Source organism: Camelus dromedarius, chromosome 34 (genome assembly GCF_036321535.1).
Source record: "Camelus dromedarius isolate mCamDro1 chromosome 34, mCamDro1.pat, whole genome shotgun sequence".
NCBI classification, from domain to species: domain Eukaryota; kingdom Metazoa; phylum Chordata; class Mammalia; order Artiodactyla; family Camelidae; genus Camelus; species Camelus dromedarius.
In genome coordinates this window covers 3,989,906-4,014,384 of record NC_087469.1, presented here as the reverse complement: position 1 = coordinate 4,014,384, position 24,479 = coordinate 3,989,906, and the positions used below count along the sequence as shown (strand labels likewise).

At 42.0% G+C, this 24,479-nt stretch overlaps 1 protein-coding gene across 3 annotated transcripts in view; it reads right to left on the bottom strand.

The window, feature by feature from the left end:
• The window catches only part of SIK2 (salt inducible kinase 2), a 113,885-nt gene that overhangs the window by 18,116 nt on the left and 71,290 nt on the right, over positions 1–24,479 (bottom strand). For all 3 annotated transcript variants that reach the window (XR_010378896.1, XM_031443747.2, XM_064482032.1), the window contains exons 4-8: positions 21,998–22,159; positions 8,815–8,939; positions 8,253–8,376; positions 6,697–6,917; positions 4,852–5,004 (exon numbers count right to left, since the gene is read on the bottom strand). Coding sequence is in view for 2 of the 3 variants with exons in the window: in XM_031443747.2 (XP_031299607.2) it covers positions 4,852–5,004; positions 6,697–6,917; positions 8,253–8,376; positions 8,815–8,939; positions 21,998–22,159 (785 nt within the window). In the remaining variant the exon portion in view is untranslated. The remainder of the gene's footprint in view (positions 1–4,851; positions 5,005–6,696; positions 6,918–8,252; positions 8,377–8,814; positions 8,940–21,997; positions 22,160–24,479) is intronic.

Genomic DNA, 24,479 nt, shown 5'->3' with positions numbered 1-24,479 from the left:
GATGGTGAGTTTTAAATTCAAATGAAAAGAAACAGAACGGTATGATTCTAGCTTTTCCTTTCCCTAGACCTCGGTTTGATTCCTGGCTCCATCAACGTACTGTGTGAACTTACTCAGGTCACTTAACCTCTCTGAATTTTATATTCTTCACCTCCAAAAAAAGACATTAAAATCTACTCCACAGTGAAGTCAGGCAAATTGTAGAGCCCTTCACACAGTTATGTGAATTCCTCCTTTCTCCTTCCTTCTAAAGTCTTAAAATCACAATAATTTAACACAGGAATTAGACTGCAAAATGAATACACAATTTTGTTCTCCGACAGTATCTAATGGTTCCCAGTTAAAATTTAAGGCTGATGCTTTTCAATAATGGGGGGATAGGTCAGAAATACACTTTATATTTGACTATACTTTGAATATACTCAGAATACACTTTATATTCCAACATTAACAGCATTAGATACACTGCATGAGATAAAGAATAAAACAGTAATAGCAAAGGGTTGGTATCATGTGGATGGTGAAAGTGGAAAAAAAACACATTATGTGCTATTCTGAACATGACACAGAAATAGCTTTTCTCACATCATCATTCCTCAGGCCTACATCCTGGGCCACTTTTGAGATTAAACATTTTTTTTCCCTTTCAAGCATTAGCCATTCAAATTGATTTTTTTCAGCCACAATGTAACATTTAAACTTCCTAATGAAGTATATTTGATATTCTTCTTATGCTTATCATTGGCTTTTCAATCAGAGGATAAAGCTGAACTTTGATTTCTGTTTCCCAAATTTATTAGACTGTTCCTTCTTATTAGGACAAAGCATTATTACCTGAAGATGCTGTACTGGACATGAGATACCAACTCGGTCACTACAATGTGGTGTTGCTTTTCACTCTCTTATCAGCTGTGGCTTTTTAAATGGCAGGACCGTGCTTGGGCCAGACCAAGCCTTTTCCTTAAACACATATTCCATATTCCATATTCATATTCCAACCTGGTCTGCAACTTATTGTGAACTTGGTAAGGACAGAGAAAGGACACATTTTATTGTGACGACCACTTCACAGCAAAAAGAGTGGTGGATCGAGGGGTCTGCGTTTTAGGGTTCCAGCAATCACTGAAGGGGCGATCGACATCTTTTTTGGCACAAGTTAGGGTATAAATAGTCAAAGAGCCTAAACAGCACTGAACAGCTGACTAAAGAATCCGGCATTATAATAAATAGATGGTTGATTAATATCCCAGACAAGCAGATATTACCAGTTTCTTTAAGAGTGGCAGTGAACCGTGATCATGCCTGCTAGCTGTAATGACTTTTTAGATCACATGTTTATTGTCTTGAATCTCTTTTTCTGCCTTTATGCTTTACAGAGCCATGACAATGAAAGCAGTGTTCTCTCTGATGGGAAAGATCTCTATTGCTCCAGTGGGAATATGCTTGTTATGGACAAAATTTGGCCCCTGCCCCCACTCCCATCCACGCTGAAGCCTTCATACCTGGTGTGACTGTATTTGGAAACAGGGCCTTAAAGGAGGTAATTAAGGTTATATGAGGTCATAAGGGTGGGGCCCTAATCCAGTAGGACTGGTGTCCCTCTACGAAGAGGCTGACACCGCAAAGATCTCTCTCCCTGCGTGTGCAGAGGAAAGGCAGTGCGAGGACACAGCAAGAAGGTGGCCACCTACAAGCCAGGAGCAGAGTCCTCACCCTGACGGCAGCTGGATCCTGGCCTTCCAGCCTCCAGAACTGTGAGAAAGCAGACTTTGCTGTTGAGGCCGCCTGTCTTTGGCGCTCCGTCACAGCGGCCCTAGTCGACTAACGTAAGGCTCTTCCTTACAGATGCGGAAGGCAACCTCTAACCAGCACTTAAGGAAGAACTGGGATGAGTGTTTCACTCTTGTCTGCTTACAGCGGATGGACACCTGGCGTGGAAGGACTGTTAAAAACCAGTAGCTGGACTGTGTATAAAATAGATAAACAACAAGTTTATACTGTGTAGCCCAGGGAACTATATTCAATATCTTGTAGTAACCTATAATGAAAAGAATATGAAAACGAATACATGTATGTATATGTATCACTGAAACATTACGCTGTACCCCAGAAATTGATACAACATTGTAAACTGACTATAGTTCAATTAAAAAAAAATCCACATGCACAAAGCAAAACAAACAAACAAAAAACCAACAACAAAAAAACCTTGCAGTTCATATTCACAAGAAAAAGGTGTGACATATTTTCTCTTAATAGTCACCTACAGCCAATTTGATATAATATTTCCCACTTGTTATAAGGCAAATATAAGTACTCTGCTAAGATGGACATCTCACTGCTTTCTAAGTGGTGGTAAAGGGTTGTTTATCCCTATACCACAAACTCCTAAGGGCAGGGGCTGTTTCCTGGTACCTGTGAAACTCTGATGGCTGGAGCTGTGCCTGGCACATAAGTGAACCGAACGGCTGCTATAAATTAACTGATTTGATCTTTGTAGCCAACTTATGAAGCAGGCACTGCTATTTCCATTTTGTATTTAAGGTCACTGGAGCCTGGGGACGCTGACTTGCCGAGGTCGCTCAGCTCGGTGTGGAGCCCAAGGTCTGCCTGATTCCACAGCTCCGGGGATCTCTGTGTGGGATTCTGTCAATTCCTTATTCCCATGTCAAGTAACAAGCAGTTTGCCACTTCTTTCAAAAGATAGTAGAACATCAAAGAATTCAAGGGAGAAGGCTCTACTAAAACTTGAAGCACATTACATTCCTAAAACAGAGAAATCTATTTTTTTTTTAAACAAGTTCAACACTAAACACTAGAACGTGAATGTTCTCACAGGGAGGGGCGATCTTGTTTAAACCCAGTGCCCACTGCTTAGAATTCAGATGGCACTTGAGGCAAGTCTATGAATGAGCACTGAAGATCTCTCCTTGAATTAGACACATCTGAAGTCACACTAGGTAGCTTTCTATGACAACTTGGGTCAAGGCGTAAAATGAAAAGAACTCATGGGGTGCTTGGTCATAAAAAAAAAAAAGTTACCAAACATAAGAAGCTATGCATACATCAGAACCCCCAAGCCAAATCACATGTAAATTACATGTAACCTGAGATCCCCTAGGGAATTTGCTTCAAGTTCAGACAGGACAGGCGATCGTGTACAATAACCACACTCTACGTGTGCTCAGGAGCAGTCATCACGTAGCCCCCTTCCCTCACGTGTGCCACGTGTGTCTCAGAAGAACAGAGACTTGGGGGGACAGCGGTGCAGCTGGGGGCTTCCCTGCTCCCTGTCCTTCTGTCTGGCCGTGTTTTCTAGAGGGAAGGGGCACTCCACCTCTCCCTGTTACTCCCTCAGCTCAGGAATTCTCATTTTATCCCCCTCCTCTCCATCTTGAAAGGCATACTATTCTACTTAAAAAAATTCCAGGGGCTCAGAGATACTTCAACCCAAATATCTGACTTGATTGATACATTAGTGTCAATATTCACATTATTTTAGATACCAAAGTATGTATAACAAAGTATACCATTTGCCTATTAAAATCAAGAAGATTTTCATTTCGTTGGGTTTTTTTTTCACATATTCTGTACAAGCCAATGCAAACTTCTGTTATAATCCTATACATTTTGTAAAACTGCCAGAGAAGAAACACAAAGTCAAAACTTTTCTGCTCTCACTTGCACTTTAAATAAAGTCAGTAGTCACAGAAATAGACGGAAGTCCTAAGAGATCACAGGAGCGAACTGTTTCTCTTTTCAACCTCTATGTAGATGATTTCCTGACCCCCTTCAGCCCGAGCTTCTCCGGGGGATCCAGATCCACCCTTCCCCGTAAGCAGCTGAATCAGTGCCACCCCAGTTCCCTCAGCCTCGGGCTCAACAGGGGAGTCATGTAACCAGCAGTCCCTTCCTCCAGAGTCTGCCTCCGAAGGGGTCCTGGCACTCGCCCCTTCCTGCCTACCTCCACCTGCACCGTCTTGGTTCAAGTTTCAGTATTTCTCATCTCGACTACTATATTGGTCCCCTAACTGCTCTCTACAAATTTCTTCTCTCCCCTAACCAATCTGTCCTTCCCCACGTTACCAGACTGGTTAGCTTAAAGTGTGGATATAATTTATCACTTCTTTTTGCTTAACAGTCTTCAGTAGTTCCTCATTTCTTCCTGAATTGTAAGTAAACTCTTTACCCTTGGCATTCAAAGCCCTTCACAACACGGCTTCAACCTCCACTCCAACTCCTCCATTTCCCTGGGCTTCAATTTAAGTGGATCGATTTGAACAAGCCCTACACTTGCCCACTTGAGGACTTCTGTCCCCACTGCTTCCTCTGCCTCTGACTCCCGCCTCTCCCTAACGAAGTCCTACACGTCTGTGGAGCTGTCGTAAGCGCCCCCTCTCCCACACAGCATCTCCCATTCAGACGTCTCTCTCGCTCCCCTTTGCTTCTGTAGCACTCACCTTCCTCTATTTTGAATGATGGTTACTTATGTATCGTTTTCCACACCCTCTCCTCTACAGTGCCTCCACCTAGTACATCTGCGATAAAAATTTATTAAGTGAGACTGAACATAGAGGCTAGTGACATTAATTCTCAACATAAGTGAATGATGTGAAGTAGGTGAAAAATATTGAGAAATCTCTTAAAGAAAAAAACTGAAGTAAAGTTAATCCTTAAAAGGAGGAAGATGATCCAAACATTCGATAATCTATTGAATGATGGAGAGAAACTTTACAGAAGAATAGGGTGTAGGGGATGAAATCCTAACCCTTTATACTACACGATGAAAAACGTGTCCAACATGTGAACAGGCACACGCACGGATAAGACTACTGGCTGTCGGGGCGTTACCTTGGCAACTGTCTGTTCTGCGATGGTGCTGGGCCGACGCTGGCGGGCGTCGAGTCTCTGCTCCACCGGGAAGCTGCTCCTGTGTGATTTCAGGCGCTCCACCAACAAGTAATAAATGGCAGCAAAGTGGTTATAGCTCTTGTTCTGCAGAGACTGGACAAGAAAACAAGTGCTGAAGGCAGAGGACCATAAAAAAACCAGTCCAGTGATTTACACCTTTCTAAACAAGTAGGCAAGATATCACGTATTCTTAAAAACAGAGTATGCGTCAAAATGAAACCTATCCCTGAATTGAGAATGGAATACAGATAACCTCATTAATTATACAAAGGGCGATGCCTCTGAATGACCTGACTGGCTCTTTTTTTTTTTTAGTTTTTTTTTTTTTTGGTTGGGGAGAGAAGGAGGGAGGTAATTAGGATTATTTATTTCTTTACTTTTCAAAGAGGTGACACTGGGGATTGAACCCAGGACCTCGTGCATGCTAAGCATGCGCTCTACCACTTTGAGCTATAGCCTCCTGCAACTGGCTCTTTCACATTAACAGGATCCACTTGTGTGTCTGCATTCAGAGAAAATGCCCCAGTGCCGTCACGGGGCCCCATCTCATTGTCGCAACTATGCTGTAGGGTCAGGTAGCAACCTGAGCCCTGAGGCTCTAATTCCATTGCCTCAACACAAGTCCAATCCATTGCAAACTCTGAAGTGAATGATTAAAGTCTTTGGGGAAATTTCTGGTGATTACTTTGGGCTGGAGAATGACATTTGGACGCTAGGTTGAGAGACACTGTGTCTCCGTTCTTAGGTAATTTTTTCCTCTTGTTTTTGCAGTCCCACCCTTTTGAAACCTTGAAAATAAAGTTGCTTCCCAATTTCTCCCATCCCTGGCTGGCGAGCTCTCCCAGGATACTAACGGAGCAGAGCAACCACGGCTCCTCTGGTTCTAACTCCACGTGACAGGCTGCCTGGGCGCCGGGCAGCACAGCCCGGATGCAAAGCTCTCACGGCAAACACCAACGGAACTACCCCCAACCCCCCAGCGGCTGTTCGAGATCTACTTCACGGGCAAGTACAAAAAAAAACCTCACTGAGCACATGATGAGCAAAGCAGGAGAGCAGTCTGGTTTCACTCATGGCTCCCACGAGGGAAAAGCCAGCACAGTTTGGGGCACTTTATATTCACTGGGGGGCGTTTTGCATTCTTTCTTGTTATGCTTCATCCTTAAAGGCACTGGGGTTTTTTGTTTTTTTAATTGCTGTGGAGTTATTAAAAATATGTATATGCTGACTATTAAAGGACAGAAATAAAGCTGACAAGGAATTTCCCTGGTTCATGACCTTCTCAGCTCTATGACCCATAACACTTCCAAATCAGGAATCCACCTGGTTTTGCCTTCTCAGTTTCTTCAGTTCACAATCTAAATCCCAGTGTTTTTTCTCAATCTGATGCCCATCCTTCTTCCCTGCTCAGTCCTCAGCCTTGCTCCAGATCTGCAAATTTATGTTCCATTTAAGCTAGTTCATTACCTGTAAAAAACCCTTATTCTTCATCTTAGCAGAAACCTTCTACTCTGTGTTTGTGAAGATTCTACCTTTGTCTTTTCTCAATCCTACATAAACCCTTCCTTTTGAATTTTCTGGCAGATGAGGAAAAGGGAGGAATTCACACACTGAATAGAAACAAACATAGAGCGTGATGTGCTTTTCAGGGAACACTGATCAGTCACCTAGGTGCTGGGGATGGCCATGCCAAAGGACCAGATGACAGGAGCAAGCATGAAATTTCGAGTTACCAAGTACAGCAGAGTTCTAAAAAATCTTCAGTTGAACCTCTACCCACTTTACCTCAATGGTTTTCTGTTGATCTATCCCAAGGCTGTGCATAAGTCGCAGGACCTGCTCATTAAATTCCCCAATGGACGGCTCGTTTTCTTGCCCTTGTGGATAGAGAACAGGTCTCTGCACAGGAACTTCTACGAGCATCCACTTATGCTCCTTGATCTGGGCTATGGTTAGCCGTTTGGATGGATCGAGGACCAGCATCCTTCGAATAAGGTGCTCACAATCTACGGAAAACACAATGTTACAAAAGTCGCGTAAGTCACCTTGCACCTCGGGGTAAGTGCTTGACTCAGGTGGCTTGGCACAGTGGTGGGAATCTCTGCACCTGCACAGCACCCACTGGAAAGCAGAAGCTCAAATGAAGAAATGACTGCCTGAAGGCCACTGGTAACTGTCAGGTTCACATGGTGAAGGTGGACACTACAACCAACATCACCGCGAGTGAACACTTAAGAAAAAGACGAGGATGCGGTTCTGGCCTGTTTTATACTAAATGAACCCAGAAGCTGAATTTCTCAACTGAAAATATCTAGACAGACTCAGGCTTCCTCCAAGAATAAAACAAGCCTTCTTCTTTGAATAAGCAAATAATAAACGGATCCTCAGTCACTTCCGAGGCAAGAGCTCTTCTGTGGACTGTCGCTTTTCTCCAAGTCAGCGTAGCTGAGAAAAATGTACGTGGAGCAGGAGCTACTTCTGATGCCACTGCGTGACCCGCACGGTGCAGCTCAGCACGGGCGCCCTTCCCGAGCTGACTGTGCTGTTCACCCCTCCACGTAAGCTAACCCTGTATCATCTGCTATGTGCCAGGCAACAGGCTGAGTGCTTTAAGATTAATTTAATTAATCCCACAACACCTCCATTAGCAACTGCTGTTATTACCATTTTACAGACTGAAGAAACTGAAGCACAGAGGGGGGCTGCAACCTGCCAAGGCCAGACCACCAGTAAGCGGGGGACCCAGGATTAAAACCAGGCGGTCTGGCTTCTCAGTCTATCCCCTTAACTACTATATCATTACTTCTGTTACAAGGAAGAAATAAGTTAAGGATGATAACCAAAACCTAAACTAATGAGTTTACTGCTGCCCACGTAACAACTCAATGCAAGACTGGCAGGGACTACGGGATTTGATCTCAATTACAGATTTGCTAGTTGGTTTTAAATTTAATTAAAAACTTAATTTTGAAAAAAAAACCTAAATTTTGCAACTTCCCACCAAAAGATAGGGGAAAATCCATCACATATTGTGAAATGGTTGTGGGTCTGTATCGACAAAGTGCTTCTCTAAGTCTAAAACAAACCTGGGACATTTACAGACTGACAGTAAAAGGAAAGACTTGCTGTTCTTAACCCAGGAAACTCTGTTTTCAGTTACAAGTAGGAAGGCTGGAATTCCTCTCACCTACATGGAGGGGTGGCTTATTTCTATGGCTTTTAAAGTGACGCAGTCACATTATTTGGCACCTGAACTCTTAGACAAAGGGAAGCCTTTTTCTTGGCACTGATCTGGAGAACCAACTGTGTAAAGCTCAATTTTAGGATAAACAGCTTGTTACCTTCTGACATGAAATATGGAATCCGGAATCTTCCTTCTAAAACCCTCTGCCTCAAAATTGGAAGACTTGGTCCATCAAAAGGCAGGGCTCCACAGACAAGGACGTAGAGAACAACTCCCATGCTCTAGGGAGGAACACAACACAGTCACTTTTCCACTGACAACGTCAACACTCTTCCTTTTCCTACATACCCCTGGGGCCTTTAAAAACACATGGACTGAAAAATTCCTGTGTGAATTTACCACTATCTCAGAATTAAAAACAACAAAAAACCCAAAACACTGACTGCTGCAATAAAGTATCCTATAACAAATAACAGACGGTCTAAATTTAATCATTTTGATTGCTACTTGACTTTGAATTATTGCTGATGTTAGATGTTAACATCTGTCCCTAGAAATTCCTAGAATCAAATTCAGGATGCTCTGACTAGTTACAGTCCAGTGGACAGGGAAAGCATGAACTTCTGCCTATGTGTTAGGTACCAAGAGCTTCCAAGATGGGCCAGGGTACCAAGTATTATCTTTATAGATGCACTTAACACAGCTAAGCAAAGAAATACCCAAATATCCAGCTGTGGTCCTTCATACTGCTGCCCTTCAAAGACTTCTGGGGCCGCATACGGGGGGCTGCCACACCATGTCGCCAGCAGTTCACCGCTTTCAAAGAAATTTCCAAAACCGAAATCTATTGGGATGGAAATAAACGTTACTTTCATCTGTGCTCTCAAACTATACTGAATTTCTCATAACAAACTTTATAATATGCTACATGGACAATGTCACTACTCATGACTGTGAGAATGGGTTGACATGTATCTCATGATGTTTCCTTAGCACTTAGCATAATGAATAGCAAACATCAGGTGTGCGGTAAACACGTATTGAATGAATGAGTAAATGAATCAAGTTTTCTTCTCAAAGAGAATGAGTGAGAGATTGGAGAAAGACTTTAAATCATGTATTTTTAAGGCTGAGAGAAAATCCATTGGTGTAGACAACCAACTTGAATTTGATAATCTTAGACTTTCCATTCTTCCATGATTAAGAGCTCTTTAGCTCACATGATCTATAAAGAAAAAAGTCAAATGAGTCGAAGTCCAAGATACTCACCTAAACACAATCAAAGGGCCGGCTGCTCTTACAGCCCTTACCCCGGAGCAGCAAGATAAATACCCTTTTAAGGCAACTGAGCACAGTGGTTCCTAAGTAACAGCTCTTCTAAGCGTTGCCCGCACATCCTGAATTAGACAGATACTCATCTGAGCAGCTCATTAACATGCGATGGCTTTGTGGGCCAGCCACAGGCCACCCAGCACCAGCTATCACTTATTTACTCATTTATGGAATGCGGCGGCGTGACACTTCAAAAGAGCTAATGGCCTTCCCCTCACGACATTAGTCATACTGCGTCTAACAGCTCTGGTAAACTGCACGCACCCCGGACACACTGCACCCAGACGCCCGCAGGCCGCGGGAGCGTTGCGGCGGAAGACAAACGCGGTGAGCTCTGGGGTAAACGCGAGCTTGTGCCCTTTCGCTAAGCCGTCACAAGGTCTCATGTTCTTAGTGAAGGAACAAAACTCCTGCTATTTTGTTAAGTTAGAGCCATACTGTCTCAGGTTGGAACAGACTCCTGACTGAAGGACACACCTTGGTGACAGGAACTGGCTCCGCTCCCGGCCAGTGTATGCGCTGCAGGCAGAGCGAGGGGCCCCAGGGGACGGGAGCAAGTCCCCAGTGCCAGACTGACTGGCCGTGTGACTTGGGTTCAGTTTTTGTGAGCCTCGGTCACCTGTAACCCTGGAATAGCCGTAGTCAGCAGGTTCCTGTGGGGATCCCACGAGTTCACATAAACTCACATTCTTTGCACACCTTGAGACGATGGTGCACTTCTGTACCCGAGAAGAGGCATTCTCTGAGCTGCCGGTGTAAAAAGTGGTGGCCAGCAGTAGTGACAGCGACATCAGCTGTGATCCCCATACCACAGCCTCACGGGGGAGGATGACCTAGGAAGCTGGGGGGACCTACACCTGATTTCCAGTTTTGCTGCTTTCTAGCCTCAAGTCCTCTGTGTAATCTAAATTATTTCACCTCCCTGAACCTTACTTTCCTTATCTGTCAGTGTGGGGATAATACACCTACCCAGATAAGATATTGTGAAGATTAAATGAGGTTAGGAATGTAAAGTGCCTGGAGCACAGGAGATATGCAATGTCAGCTTCCTTCTGCTGTGAAGCCATCACTACCAGTTACTGCCTTACAGAGAAAAAGGTCCTGAGGAAATACACAGGAAGGGTAGACAAAGTGTGGAGAAGCTTAAGGGTTCAGAAGAGAAAGCATGATGCACCGGGGGGAAGGGGCGGGGCATCTGCACCTGGCGGAACAACACTGGTCTGTCCTTGTCATCCAGGACAATGAGAACGCCTCCCTCCACCACGTGACTGTAGTTCGGTCCCGTACTCCACTTTCCAAAATGCCTGTCAGAGAGGTCTTCACTTCTCGAATCCATCTCTGTGACTAAACCCGCCACAACCCATGTGTCTATATTGACAGGTGTTTCTAATTTCCTAGAAAAACTATGCTCTTAAAGGAGCCAAGGGCTAGATGTCCGAATAACCTTTCAAGAGGAAAACATTAATTTCACTCACATGAAAAGCACAAGATCTTGAAATAGGCCCAATAATTGCTGTACTTTAAACGGTAATCACAGGATGAGTTTTAGCCCATGCAAGTTGAGGACGCTCTCCAAACAGCATCGTAATGTTTTAACATCTCCAAGAGCCATGACAGGGCTCCTTCGTTCTGAACCTTCCCCGACTCTGGCGGAACGAACGCGAAGGAGTGACCGGTACAGAGGACTGTCAGGAAGGCGGTCTGGACTCTTTGCTGCCCTGGGCTCTCTCACTGGTCCCTTCACACGGAGGAGAGCAAAAGCGAGGGAACTGCCATGGTGCCTGTGCCAGCCCAGCCTCAATCTTGGCTGTGCACATCTGCTAACTCACAAGAAGGGGGTGCTAGACAGAAGTTACTTCTATTTCCTGTAAGGAACTGAAGAAAACAGGAACTTGAGTCTGTAGGATTATTAAGAGAGGCACTGAAAGACAAACAGGTTCCCTAAAACTATGATAATAGCACGTATGCAGCCGTCTTCCATAACCCTGTCAAAGCACTTACACGCCGTACTTGTCATCAGCTGATGCCTGGGTGAAGGAAGGCTTTGGAGTCAGGCAGATCCTGGGTTTTCCACTTGGACAAAGTGTGGAGAAGCTTAAGGGTTCAGAAGAGAAGGGATGATGCACCGAGGTGGGGGGAGGGGCATGGGCAAATGACTTAATTTCTCAGAGCCTTGGTAGCATTTGCAAAATGGGGACAATGTCCACACTTCATAATGAGGAGTACCTTATACTCACAACAAGTGAGTCTATGTAGGTACATACATTTGTAAGTAGACAGTACATCATGCTCTAGGCATGCTACTGAGACATGGCAGGTGCTCACTAAACAGCAGTGACCGAGGAAGCTGCTCAACAGAAGCACAGCAATTCTCCGTCTCGTTTTGTCTTTCCCGTCAGATGAACTCCTGGAGAGCAGAGAAGTGGGAAATGATACGTGTCTGTACTCCTAGCACTGAGAACGCTGTCGGCAGACAGCAGCTGTTCAGCACAGGTTTGCTGAATGAATTATGTTGTCATTGTCTTTTTGAAAAATGCCAGAAGCCGACCCAAGCTCTCCTAAGATGATTTCCTCTTCATAACCCCATGAGGTATCCTTATTTTAGGAGAGTGAGAGTAGAGAGTTAAGTATCTTTGCTAGAGGTTATACTAAGTCGTGGACGTGGAAGAGAAACCAAGTCTGAATACAGAGCCTTCCCTGTTACCCACCACCGTCACGTCCTTCTCCAGCACAGCGATAGGATGCTATTTTTGAGCAAGTTAGTAATTGTCAGGTTTAAGAAGTAGCAATGGGAAGGCCCTTAAAAATAAAAGCCCTTTTTATTTCCTCACCGGAACCTGGACAATTTGCTTCATTCACAGCCTGCAGCTTTCTGCCTAAAAGCATATAGTGAGATGAGGGAAGAGCAGGAGGGATGAAATGCGCTAATGGCAGAGCTACGCAGGATTTCTCTCTCATCACTATTTATTAACGTTTCATCATCCCAACCAAGTTCCTTCCTTCCTTCATTTAACATGTGAGTGCGGACAGGTGTCAATCACCATGCAAACATAGAACGCAGTCTCACAACAACAGAGAATCATCAAGGACCCCTGATTTTTGGAAAGCATCCTTTCCTTATGCTTGACCCAGGCTATGCTGGCCTTGCTGGAAAGGACCAATCCTTCTAGTTTAATGTCTTCTCTGAGCTCTGAGCTGCCAGTTAATACCTCAAATGCCCCTCAGGCACTTTGCTTCCTGTTTCTCTGTCATGGAACTTGACGCCATGCTATGCCGGATTGACTTTGATATTATTTAACTTTTAATTTTGAATTTATAGAAGAGTTGCAGCAATCAAGTAAGGAGAATTCCCTATGCCCTTCATGCAACTTTTCCCCCTAATGTTAACATTTTCCATAACTATTAGCAAAATTATCAAAAACTAAGAAATAACATGGATTCAATACTTTAAACCACACACTTCACTAAGATTTCACCAGTTTATTTCACTAACGTTCCCCTTCATCAGTGCTGGATTCCATGATGCACTTGGTCATCATGACTCCTAAGTCTTCACTAAGTTGTAAGACAGTTCCTCGGTCTTCCCTTGTCTTTCTTGACCATGGACAGTGCATTTGCAGACTGTCTCCCAGTCCAGGTTTGCCTGATGATTTTTCACGAGTAGATTAAGATGATGACTTTGGGGCAAGAACATCACAGAGGTGAAGTGCTCTTCCAAGTGGACCAGGTCAGGGATGCACATAATTAGGTCTGACTACTGGGGTGGGGGGTGTTAACCTTGATCTCTTGATTAAGGTAATCTCTGCTGGGTTACCCCACTGTAAAGGTATTATTTCTCCCTTTGTAATTAATAAATATTATGGAGAAGATATACTGAGACTATACCTACCGTTTCTCCTTAAACTTTCACCCACTAATTTGGCATTCACTGGTAGGTCTTGACTGCAACAATAATTACTGTGGTGTTCTAAAGGTGAATTTTCACTTCCCTCATTCCTTCTACAGTTATTAATGACAATTCTTCTTTAAGGAAGAGTCGTCCCTTCTTCCCTTCTTATTTATTTATCATTAAATCATTTGTTTATTATTTATAATATTGTCATATTATAGTCATCATAAGTATTTATTTTATTCTTTGGGTTGTAAGTCAATATTATGGTTATTTATTTTGATACTCAAATAGTTCCAGCTTTGGCCACTAGGAGCTAACTCAGGTTGGCTCCTGTACCCTTTCAACATGGCCCTCTCTTTTTAAAATTTCATTTAACTTTAGCTATTTCCTTATCTTCTGGCAGAAAAGAAGATGTTCTAAGTCTCATCTTATATTTTCCTGCCGTAGCCCTGGAATGAACCACTTTTCCAAGGAGCTCTGATTCCTTTTACAGAGGAATGGTACTTAGAAACCAAGGCTAAAACCTAAATGTGCTCACTGCCAGTGGGATGTCATTGCATCTAGGCTCTGTCAGCATAGTTAGGAAATATATGTATGAATGCTAATCCATGTTTACACACACACGCACACACACACATATTTATTTTTGTACTCAACTATACGTACATGTATTAAGAAAAAACATCAACCCATGACTTCACAGTGATAACGTCTCACTCTAACTCAGGGTTCATTCTAGCATTATTTTGATACTATTTTTATTCATATATGATTGACTGAACAACTCTTGACAAACTTTTGAAGGTATAAGGGAGCTTTTTTCCTCTGCTGTAATTTGTCATTTGTGTGGGAGTAACTATTTGAACTTTCACTCATAACATACCTTGAATTTGTCAGATCAATCAAGATTGTCAACTTTTCTTGAACATAGGAGGAGAAAGACAAATCTTTCTCAAAGAATCTCTTAGCTTCACAATTTTAGGGATGCTCAATATGAAATCATAAGAAGTTTTTGAAACAAAATGAGCAGTCCTTCAACATGGTGTGTAAGTTATAATCAAATCCAAAAACCCTTTATGTCTTGCCTTTGGACTAGGCATCACACACTTGGTACTTTTGTATAAATTATCTCATTTAATTGTGATGGTGGCCCTGTGAGGCATGACTGTCCTTACCTTACAAAGGGGGAAATAAAAGCTCCAAGTGGTTAACTGACTTACCAAAACATCTACAGCTGCAAGTGGCTTAGCCAGTATTCAAATCCAGGTCCTTTGAACTCCAAGCCAGGAGTCCTTTTTTTTTTTTTTTTTTTATATCACAGATGTTCTAAGAACATCATTAAGTAGGAGAAGTTTAATCCAACTTAAAACTGGAGGTAAGGCTGTTTAAACCCCAGGAAAAATCCTTTATATTAAGCAGAGATGAGAGGTTTTCTAATTTATTGCTCTGCTAGCAGAACCTGATGAGTGAGGGTTTTCTGGTCTCTACAACACTGGATGCTATGTTGAAATCATCCTTAATAAATGAATAGGAATAATTAAGACATTTGCAGAGTAAATGTCAGAAACACATTCCTACATTCATTTCAGAAATCTATATTCATTTGAAGCATGTGGGATGTGCTAAAATAGACGCACCTTGTCCTATTCACATGAAGATACACGCTCCCATCCTTGCAACGCTAAGACATATAGTCTGAGGTTTTACACGAACATTAGTTTTGAGATTTCCTGATACATCTGTATTCTCTCACTTGGTTTCTGTGTGGCCTAAAATGTCAGTAGAAGAGAGGGGCTTGGAGTGGACTCTTTTACCACAGAACAGATCAGTCACTGCTAACTGACTCATGGAAACCAACCTGGCCTCAAAAGCCAAGCCCTCCAATTACCTCTTATCTAACTACCCAGTAACAGACCACGGATCTATTTGAAAACAGCATTAGAACTGCTATTATGGTTTTCTGCTTTATATTTTGAAAGTGACAGATTGATCTGTATCTTCCCGATAACAAAAAACAATTATTATTACTGTCATCACTAAATTACACAAACTATCAGTGCCCAAACATCATTAGCAAAGGGCCAGCGCTTTAGGAATAACAGACCCTTGCACAGTGAGCAAGCTGATTCTGACGATGACTGTCTGATGGGAACAGCGCACATTAGCGAATCCTGCTGTGTCTGTCCGAGTGAGACAGATCAAACATTAGCATGCCCACGAAGCACCTGGGGAACCTGGTAAAATGCAGATGCTGGTCCCCAGGCCACCCTTCTAGCCGCCAGGAAACAGAATAAAACAGAGGTTGTGAAAAAGATATAGAAGATGTTAATTTGCCACTGTTTATTGTTGCAATAAAATTTAATAAAAATAAAATTATTGTTGCAATAAAAATTAAATACTTTAATATTTAAATGACATAAAAACTAAATAGAAAAAGTCATTAGGTAAACTAAGTCATTTTTTTAAAAAAGGGAAAAAAGCAAACAAAACATTGAAAACCAGTCTTCCAGCTAAGAAAATGTAAGTGATTTCTAGGAACCAACACAACCAAGGTGATTTTTTATCTCCAGCCGTGTGTTATAATGTCTAATTTATAATTTAAAAAATCCTCCCACAGAGAAGCAGATGGCTTTAGGGTTAAATTTATCCTCGTTTCTAAAATTACCAGGAGAATTCAGATATCCAGTCTTGCCGAAGAGTTACACATCTTTTGTAATTATTAAAATCGGAGCGAAGACAATTAATGAGGAAGTGAAAGCTGACAAATGGAAGGTAGCAGAGTGTAGAGAGGGAGCTGACCCGCTGCACAGACTCAACACCCATCAGCCGGCACTGACGTCAACGGATATTCTGCTGCCCACCAGCAAGGAAGGGCCAGCTGCACAGTTTGCTTCCACACATCAGTCACTCCCTCCCCACCTGCCAGGAGGGCACAGGGACAGTCACCACAGTGGAGATGGCACGTGGGTCTGCTGAGCAGCGAGAGATACCTATGTGTCCAATGAGCGAGTTCAGTGAGCGAAGAAGCAAATACGTGATTCTCCTTAGCCCCAAATGGAGTGGGGAGGAGGGAGGTGAAAAAGGGGGAAACACAAAACAAAACGAAACCAAACCCTTAGCGCTGTCTTCCATATTCCAGGCTTAACATGCTGCCAGCACTAAGTAGGCTTGAAGGATAAAGACAAGGTCTCATTGTGTTTGCTGATGCAAAGCTCTTTTCACATTTTACGTAATATGGGTGGCGGCAGGATAACAGATGGAGACTTTTCATAAATATTTTACCAATAAAACCTGCCTCAGCCTCCCCTGCCCTTTTTTGGTTCCAGGGTACAAAATGTGAATTACGTATACAGAAACCTTGTCTCAGGATCTAGTAAGCAGGGAGGCTTTTAGAAACAATGATGAAATGATGGGCTACTCAGGTCATAGGTCAATTCAGAAAGCAAGCATTCCTCTTGGGCTAAAGGCGAGTGACTTGTGGTGCACAGGTCAGAGTGATCAGGCTCACTACACATTACTAGTTACATTTAAGGTCCCTCTCAAAAAAAAAATTAACTTGCATCAAGCAGAGACAATTTAGAAAACAAATGATGAACTCCCCTTGGTCCTCAAAGATTTGTATTAATAAGGCTCTAAACCTTGGTAATTAAAAAAAAAAAAGACATGCTGAGGGGGGTTACATGGCTATCAAAATTGTCAGGATTTGTTTTCACATGGAATTAATTATACCCTGAAGATAAATAATAGCTACCTTTTATTGAGTGTTTACATGGTGCCAGGAAGTTCAATTGACAATTTATTTAACAAACGCTTAAACAGCGTTAACTATATACCGGGCACTGTTCTAAGAACTCTGCAAATATTAACTAGAAACCGCTATAAGATACGAACTTCTGTCACTCCCTCTTAACAGATAAGGAAGCCGAGGACAGAGAGGTTAGGTAATGTGTCCAAGGTCATGGAGCTAGGAAGTGGCAGAACCAGGATCCAAACCCAGGCAGCCCGCAATCCTACCTGTTACCCTCCCTGCCTCTAACATTATCACTAATCCCTACCGTGTTCCTGAGAAACACATTAATCTCTGTTTAATAGATTTGGAAACCTAGGCTCAGCCAGGTTAAGTCACCAGCCCAAGGTCAAACAGCCAGAATTTGCACCAGTCCTGCCTGACACCAAACTCCACATTCTTTATGTGAAGCTGTGCTTGAATTGTGATATTTTCTGAAAACTTCCTCCAAGTAAAATTCATACATTTTAATTCTTATCTAAGTATTTGTTATAAACATTTCAGATCAGGAAAGCTGAAGAATAAAACTAAATGCCCTTCTTCTATTTATTCTCAGGTTTAATGCCTGAGAATAACAGTCATGGCTAAAATGGCTCGGGGGAAACAGCACTGTGATGATTGAAACTCACGAAAGCCAGCATTTCTTTGCATCCTGCCTGTTACTCTGAATGTCCTAACACTTGTATTTTGTGAAGGCTGGAGGTCTCATAATTGGGGTGACGAGCGCACCCAGATGGGGGTGAACCCACGGCTCACCAGTGTCTGAAGTCTTCACTCATTGGAGGAGCACAAATGAGAAGCTGATTTCAAAGCCAAGCTTCTGCATTTATTAAAATGAGCCACATCTGATACTTCTACCCCATTTCCTTTCTTATAAACAGAGACATATATTTTAATTTAAACCTCGTTTTGGTTTGTGCTGCTCTTCAATTTCAACACACAAGATGGCTGAAACAGTTCATTTATTCAGCCCATTTAGCAATTGAAGCGATCTTCACAAGCAGAATAAACAGGAAAGTATGATTTGAGGGAATAATTTTGTATTTTATTCTGGGGTTTTGCAGTTTTTCCATGGAGCCCCATCTTTCCTAGATGTGTTGGATTTCCTTGAATTCAAGAAGAAAGGGGAGGGTATAGCTCAGTGGTAGAGTGCATGCCCAGCCTGCATGAGGTCCTGGATTCAATCCTCTAAAAAAATAAATAACTAAGTAAACCCAATTACCTCTCCCACCAAAAAAAATAAATAAAAATTTTAAAAATAAAAAACCCCCTAAATTAAAAAAAAAAAAAAACCAAACAAAACCAGAAGAAACTTTTAAGAAGAAGCCTCAGAGATCAGAAGATATGTTCTGAAAGGGAAGCAAGGCCATAAAAAAGTCTAAAAATCCATGGGTAAAAATAAATACCCTGGAGAAATTCTTTATCAGCACTGGGACACATCTCAACTTTTGATGGCATGTGGAATCCTTCATGCTCTGCGTCTGCCCACCTGTCCAGGCTCCTTCCCTACACTCCTCACTGGCACTTATGTTCCGATGGGTCTGGTCCGTACTGTCCTTACACACTTTATGAGTTCCCTGGCCCGCCTGTCTTTGCACCTGCTGATCCATCTGCCTGGAGCTGCCATCCGTACCTCACCCCCTCGACACACTCTCCCCCTTCGTCCTTCTCTTCCCCAGTCTAACCACAAATGCTTCCTTCTCAGTCAGGTCTTAGCTATCAATTTCCCTGCATCTTCGAGGCAGAGTCAGTCCTTCTCCCAGCTTCTTGGCCTCTACAACAATTATTATTATTTTTTTAATGTTCTGTTTCCTTAAAGGTCCAGCTCTGGATTAACTCCATCAGGTGAGAGCAGAGTTGAGCTTTTTTGCTTTTTTGTCTTGAAATATCTGAATCTCCAGGACTTAGCCCAGGAGCATAGAAGATGCTTAATAGACATTTGTTAAAATTTGGGGGACATGCTGGTAAGGATGACAGAGAAAAAATGTGGGCAGGAAGAAACTTGAGAACCTATAATACTGTGGGTACACGTGTGTGTGTGTGTGTGTGTGTGTGAGAGTGTGTGTGTGTGTCCACTTGAGAGGTATGGAATCAAAGACGCTAAATGTACATATACTGAATGATGGAACCCCAAATTTAGTTAGTGAGTACTCCTTGAGGAATAACTGACAAGCAACGCTTGGAAACTACAACACGGCGTCATGGAGGAAGCACAGATATTGTGGTCAGAGACCTAGGTTTGAATTCCAGGTCTGACTTATCATCTGAGTCACCTCTGCAAGTTACTGAATCTCTTTGTGTTTCAACTTTCCCATCTAAAAACTGGCAGTCCCCGTGCAGCTTCTGCGGCTGCTGTGCAGATCAAATGATACAAGCGCCCAGCAGAACACCTGAAAATAGTGAAGGCTCAATAAATGTTAGCTGAACCAGCGAGAACCAGGGCAGGTCTCTGACACTTTACCTGTCTTCCAGATAAAAATCAGAAGGCCTTGAAGGTTACATATTCAAAAATAAAAATAGTAAAAACAAACAGAAAACTGAATTTCACATAATGACATTAGGAATATTGAGTTTACCTACTTACATTACAGAAGACATTTTTACAGCCAGGCAAAACTCGGTTATAACCTTAAAGGAAGATTCTGTATATTCTGTTTGCAAGTTTATTTGGTGTTCTATTTTGACATTTTCTTCTTGAGATGCTAGTGGCAGAGCACTCTGTAAATTCCTATAGCACAGGACTCACACCTCTAATCTCTCTTTCTCTGCCTAAAAAGACCCCCAGAACCCCTCTGAGGTATTGTTTTTGTGAACTTTTTGTTTTGGCTATAAGGGAATGTAAAGGTGAAGTAGGGTATCCCCCTTCTTTCTACAGAGTAAAGAACTTCAAAACAAAAACAAAAACACAAAAAACCAAGAGCCTTCTCTGAGAAGGACAATTTTAGGGCAGCTGATGCTTTCAGGGAGAAGTAAACAAAAAACTCCAATGAGGTGCCCTACAAAAGGCCGGCAAAAAAGAGCGAAATGAATGAGACCAAGGAAGGGCCAGAGGAAGGAAAAGTGGGAGAAATGAACACACATTATAAATTACAAAAACACTAATATACTAATAAAAAACACTGTCTTATTCAGGCAATCCCGTTAGGAAAAAAAAAATCACAGACTACAGAATGGAAGAGCCATTACTTCCCTGAAACATATGTGACACTGGCATTTAAAATTAATTATTAAAATTAAAATAAGTAAAAGTTAAGTTAGTAAAAATTACTTATTTGCCTTCCCCCAAATGCCCAAGGCAAAAATGGTAAAAGGCACAGACATAAACCAGTTAAATGCACAAATCAGAGGCTTTTTCACTTACATTTTGACCAAAATGCAGCAAACTGGGGCAGGTGATTCCTCCCTAAACTTAGTGAGTCCAGTGAGTGTCCAAGCTGGCTAGTCGACCATTTCTTGGTCATCCTTTCATGCAAGCGGCTCTGTCCCTCAGCTTTTGTTTTGTGCCCTTTATCCTCTTCCAAACCCTAAGCGAAATAAATCTCTCCCTCCCACACCTACAGCCTCTACTACTGCTCCTCTCTGCACACCCACATTTTCTTAATTGGACAGTTGCCTTAGATCCCTATTAATCTCCCTGTCTTCAGTCTTACCCACATCTCCCACCCCTCTTCACTCTGCAGCCAGAGAGAGACACCTTTCTAACATGCAAATCTAATCATGTCATCCCAGTCTCCCTTCATCCCCAGCCCCACCCCCACCCCAAGATTTCCAATAGGCTACACTCCCTATCACCTACAGAATAAATAAATAAAATCTTTTCCATGAGATTTTTCCATGAATCTTTCACGTTCTGGTCTTTGCTTACCTGCTCTTCCTGTGTCAGTGCCCCTCACCTACAGATTTTGCATTTCACCAAATACTGAAACAATAGTTCCCCATCATTCCAATCTTAATCTCTCTCTCTCTTACACGTGTGGTATTTACATAGCTTCCTACCTGTCTGCAATACCCAACTTCTGTTTATCTTCCTGGCGAGATTCTAACTTCTCTCTCAAGCCTAAATTCAAACAGTTCCTTCTCTGAGAAGCTTCCCTGACTTCTCAGGTAGACGGATTGGATGTTCCTATGTCTGAATTTCCACTGCAGTTTGTACATATGTTTTTGGATAACTATCACCTTGTATTTTAATTATTCTTATCTCCCCACTAGACTTTTAAGATCACAGGAAGTGACTTTTTGATTTGTATCCTAGCACAGAACAGCACCAGACACATACATATTTATTGACTGAACGACAGCTTTGACCATGTGAATAAGGAAACTTGGAATATAAAACATAAAAGTTTTTACAGCTGTGAAAAGGGCAGAAGGAAAACCAGCAAAATAATCCTTAGTCTCCATGTTATAAATCAAAACCCTATTGCATCAGAGCCAGGCAAAGAGCGTCTGTGCCCCAAAGGCTTCTCATCCTATTTCCATCACCTCCTTTGTCTTTTCTCTGTCTGCAGTCTCTTGGCAGCCACCAGTCATTATTAAGAGAGCAGGTTTTTACGACATTATTAAGACAGTGACCTACGCTTTGCCTCCCGCCCGATCAGCCCCTCCAGTTGCCCACACGCTCAGTGGCCTGCCACAAAGGGACTTGGACGCAGATCAGACTGAGGATACAAGTCAGACCCCAGTCGCGCTCCTGTCACTGTGTGTCTATCAATAACCTTATTTCTGTTCCTTTCATTACACGCAGAACTAAGGAAATGAATAAAATACACTGTGAGAGAGCTCCATGTCACGGGTAGAGGCGGGCCTGAGTCTCCGCCTGCAGGTCTGTGTCCCCACCCCGAGGGCCATGGCTCCTGTCTGATCCCGTTAGAGCCAGCTGAGTCCCAGGTACCTGCTATTTTGATGTTCATGTTGTTATCCAGCAGGAGATTTTCAGCCTTGAGGTCACGGTGTACAATCTTCCGACTGTGACAGTAATCGACAGCAGACAGGATTTGCCAGAATTTGCGCCTGGCCTCAGACTCATTTAGCCGGCCGTGATTTGCAAGGTAGTCTGTGAAAGAAGAAAGAATTTAGAATTCTTCACACACACACACACACACACAAAACCTCACTGTTAGTATTCAGCATTGTTTTTTCCTCTAAAAAGTTCTTTTAATAACAAGGGTTAGTGTTCAAGTAAAATGCTATTTTCCAACTTCCTTGCCTTGAGAAAAGTAATTCCAATCATATTTCATGGGAATCCAGATGAGTTGGAGAGACCCCGAGATCAGACAGCAGTAATTGGCATAATATTCATAGTACAATTCAAAATGCTTTTTTAAATTAAGAAGTACAAATTACTATGCATAAAATAAATAAGCAACAAGGATATATTGTACAGCACAGGGAAACATAGCCAGTATTTTATAATAGCTTTATTTAAAAAAATTTTTTGTATATATATATTTTATTGAGGTATAGTCAGTTTACAATGTTGTGTCAATTCCTGGTGTACAGCACAACGCTTCAGTCATACATGAACATACATATATTCATTTTCATATTCTTTTTCACCATGAGTTACTACAAAGTATCGAATATAGTTCCCTGTGCTATACAGTATGAACTTGTCTATCTATTTTATCTATCTTAGTTAGTATCAAAAAATCTCAAACTCCCAATTTTAGAACAGCTCTAAATAGAGTATAATCTGTAAAAATATTGAATCACTATGCTGTACACTTGAAACTAATATAACGTTGTAAATTAACTATACTTCATTTTAAAAAGTGCTTTTTTAAGCCTAAACCCTCCCTCTGTTCTTTTGTTGAAAAATTTATTGAATATTTTTCCTAACCACGTTTTAAAAATAAAATTTATATAAGACAAAGAAGATAAATAAATTCTCTGATATCCCATCAGACAAACGGTATCATTCTTTCAAACACCCATTCATGCTGTTATTATACAAAACACCTGTAAGAGGAGATACGACGGTCCCTGGAAATAGCTTAAATAATTCACTCTGTACTCCTGTTCAGTGGAGCAAGTCTGATCTACCCTGGAACACACAGACTTGTTCTCAAAACCGTGTTCTCTAAACGTGTACTTTTACAAGATACATTAGCTACCTTTGTGCAATGTTAGAGTATCTATTAAAGCAGTTTATTTAAAAAATTAATTCTGCGTATGTTCACATGAATTCAATAAAACTAAACATTACAACTTAGTCAAGTCTCACCTGAAGACCTAAAAGGCCTCTGAAATGATCTTTTGAAGGAAAGGGGTCAACATAAACCTTGAAAGGCATTTCTATTTAAGATTATTTTCCGAAGTTAGGAACTGTATGGGTACATCAGTATTCACAGTCACCTCCACATGTTCTCTGCACTAGGCTTTGTGGTTTTACTGGTTTTTAAATTCCATGTCTTTGGCTCGTGCCACCCTCAATATTTATGGTAAAATTTACTAACACCTGCACAACAATTTACAATGTATAAAGCATGTTCCTATCACAGTATCTCACTTAATCTTCCTAACAGCCCTAACTATCGCTCTAATTCCCATTTTGTGGATGAGGAAACTGAAGATCAGAGGGATTAAGTAACCTGGCTGAATTCACACAATTGGTAAGCAAATGGCTGATGTGGAACTAGAAACTTTGAGTTTAAAAAAAAAAAAAACCCCAAAATGTAGCAAGCTTCTTTACTAGACTCCTGCTGCATCCTATCTATCCTTTCAGAACCCTGCTCAGATGCTCCCTTGCCCTAAAACAGTCCCTCATCACTCAGGTAGTAACAATCTCTCTCCTCTCAACCCCTTATCACTCATAACACACTGCCTCATACTTTCATTATCTGCTTATGCATCGTAAATATCTTAATGTGCGTGCACATTTGCAAACGCACATGCAGACACATCTAGCCCTCACTTGAGCACATTGTGCCTTACACAGTGAAAGATCTTCATGTAAGCTTCCTGAGGGCAGGGGCCTTTCTCTTCTCTACTCCCCACGTTGCTCAGCACGAAGCACAAAACATCACAGGCAGAGCACTTACTAAATACTTAGCTGGTTAAGGTCTTAATATGGATGGTATCACGGACCTTCCCAAAAACACTATTATAAAACTGGGGCAGCATCACTCTACTGTACATGTTACAGGCTTTAAATGTAAGTGAATGTTTTGTATCTTTTTCAGGATCTGCTATCATCACAACCTGAGATGATCAGCTTGTCACCCCTTCCCTTGGCCTTTACAGAGCTCACAGGGTAGCTATTCATACCTCTAAAGAAGAAGGAAAGGCTCACTGAAGAACAAATATGTAGGCTTTTCAGCCAAAATGTCTGAACTGACATCAGACTGACTCCGTCTAAGTAAACTCGCAAGTGG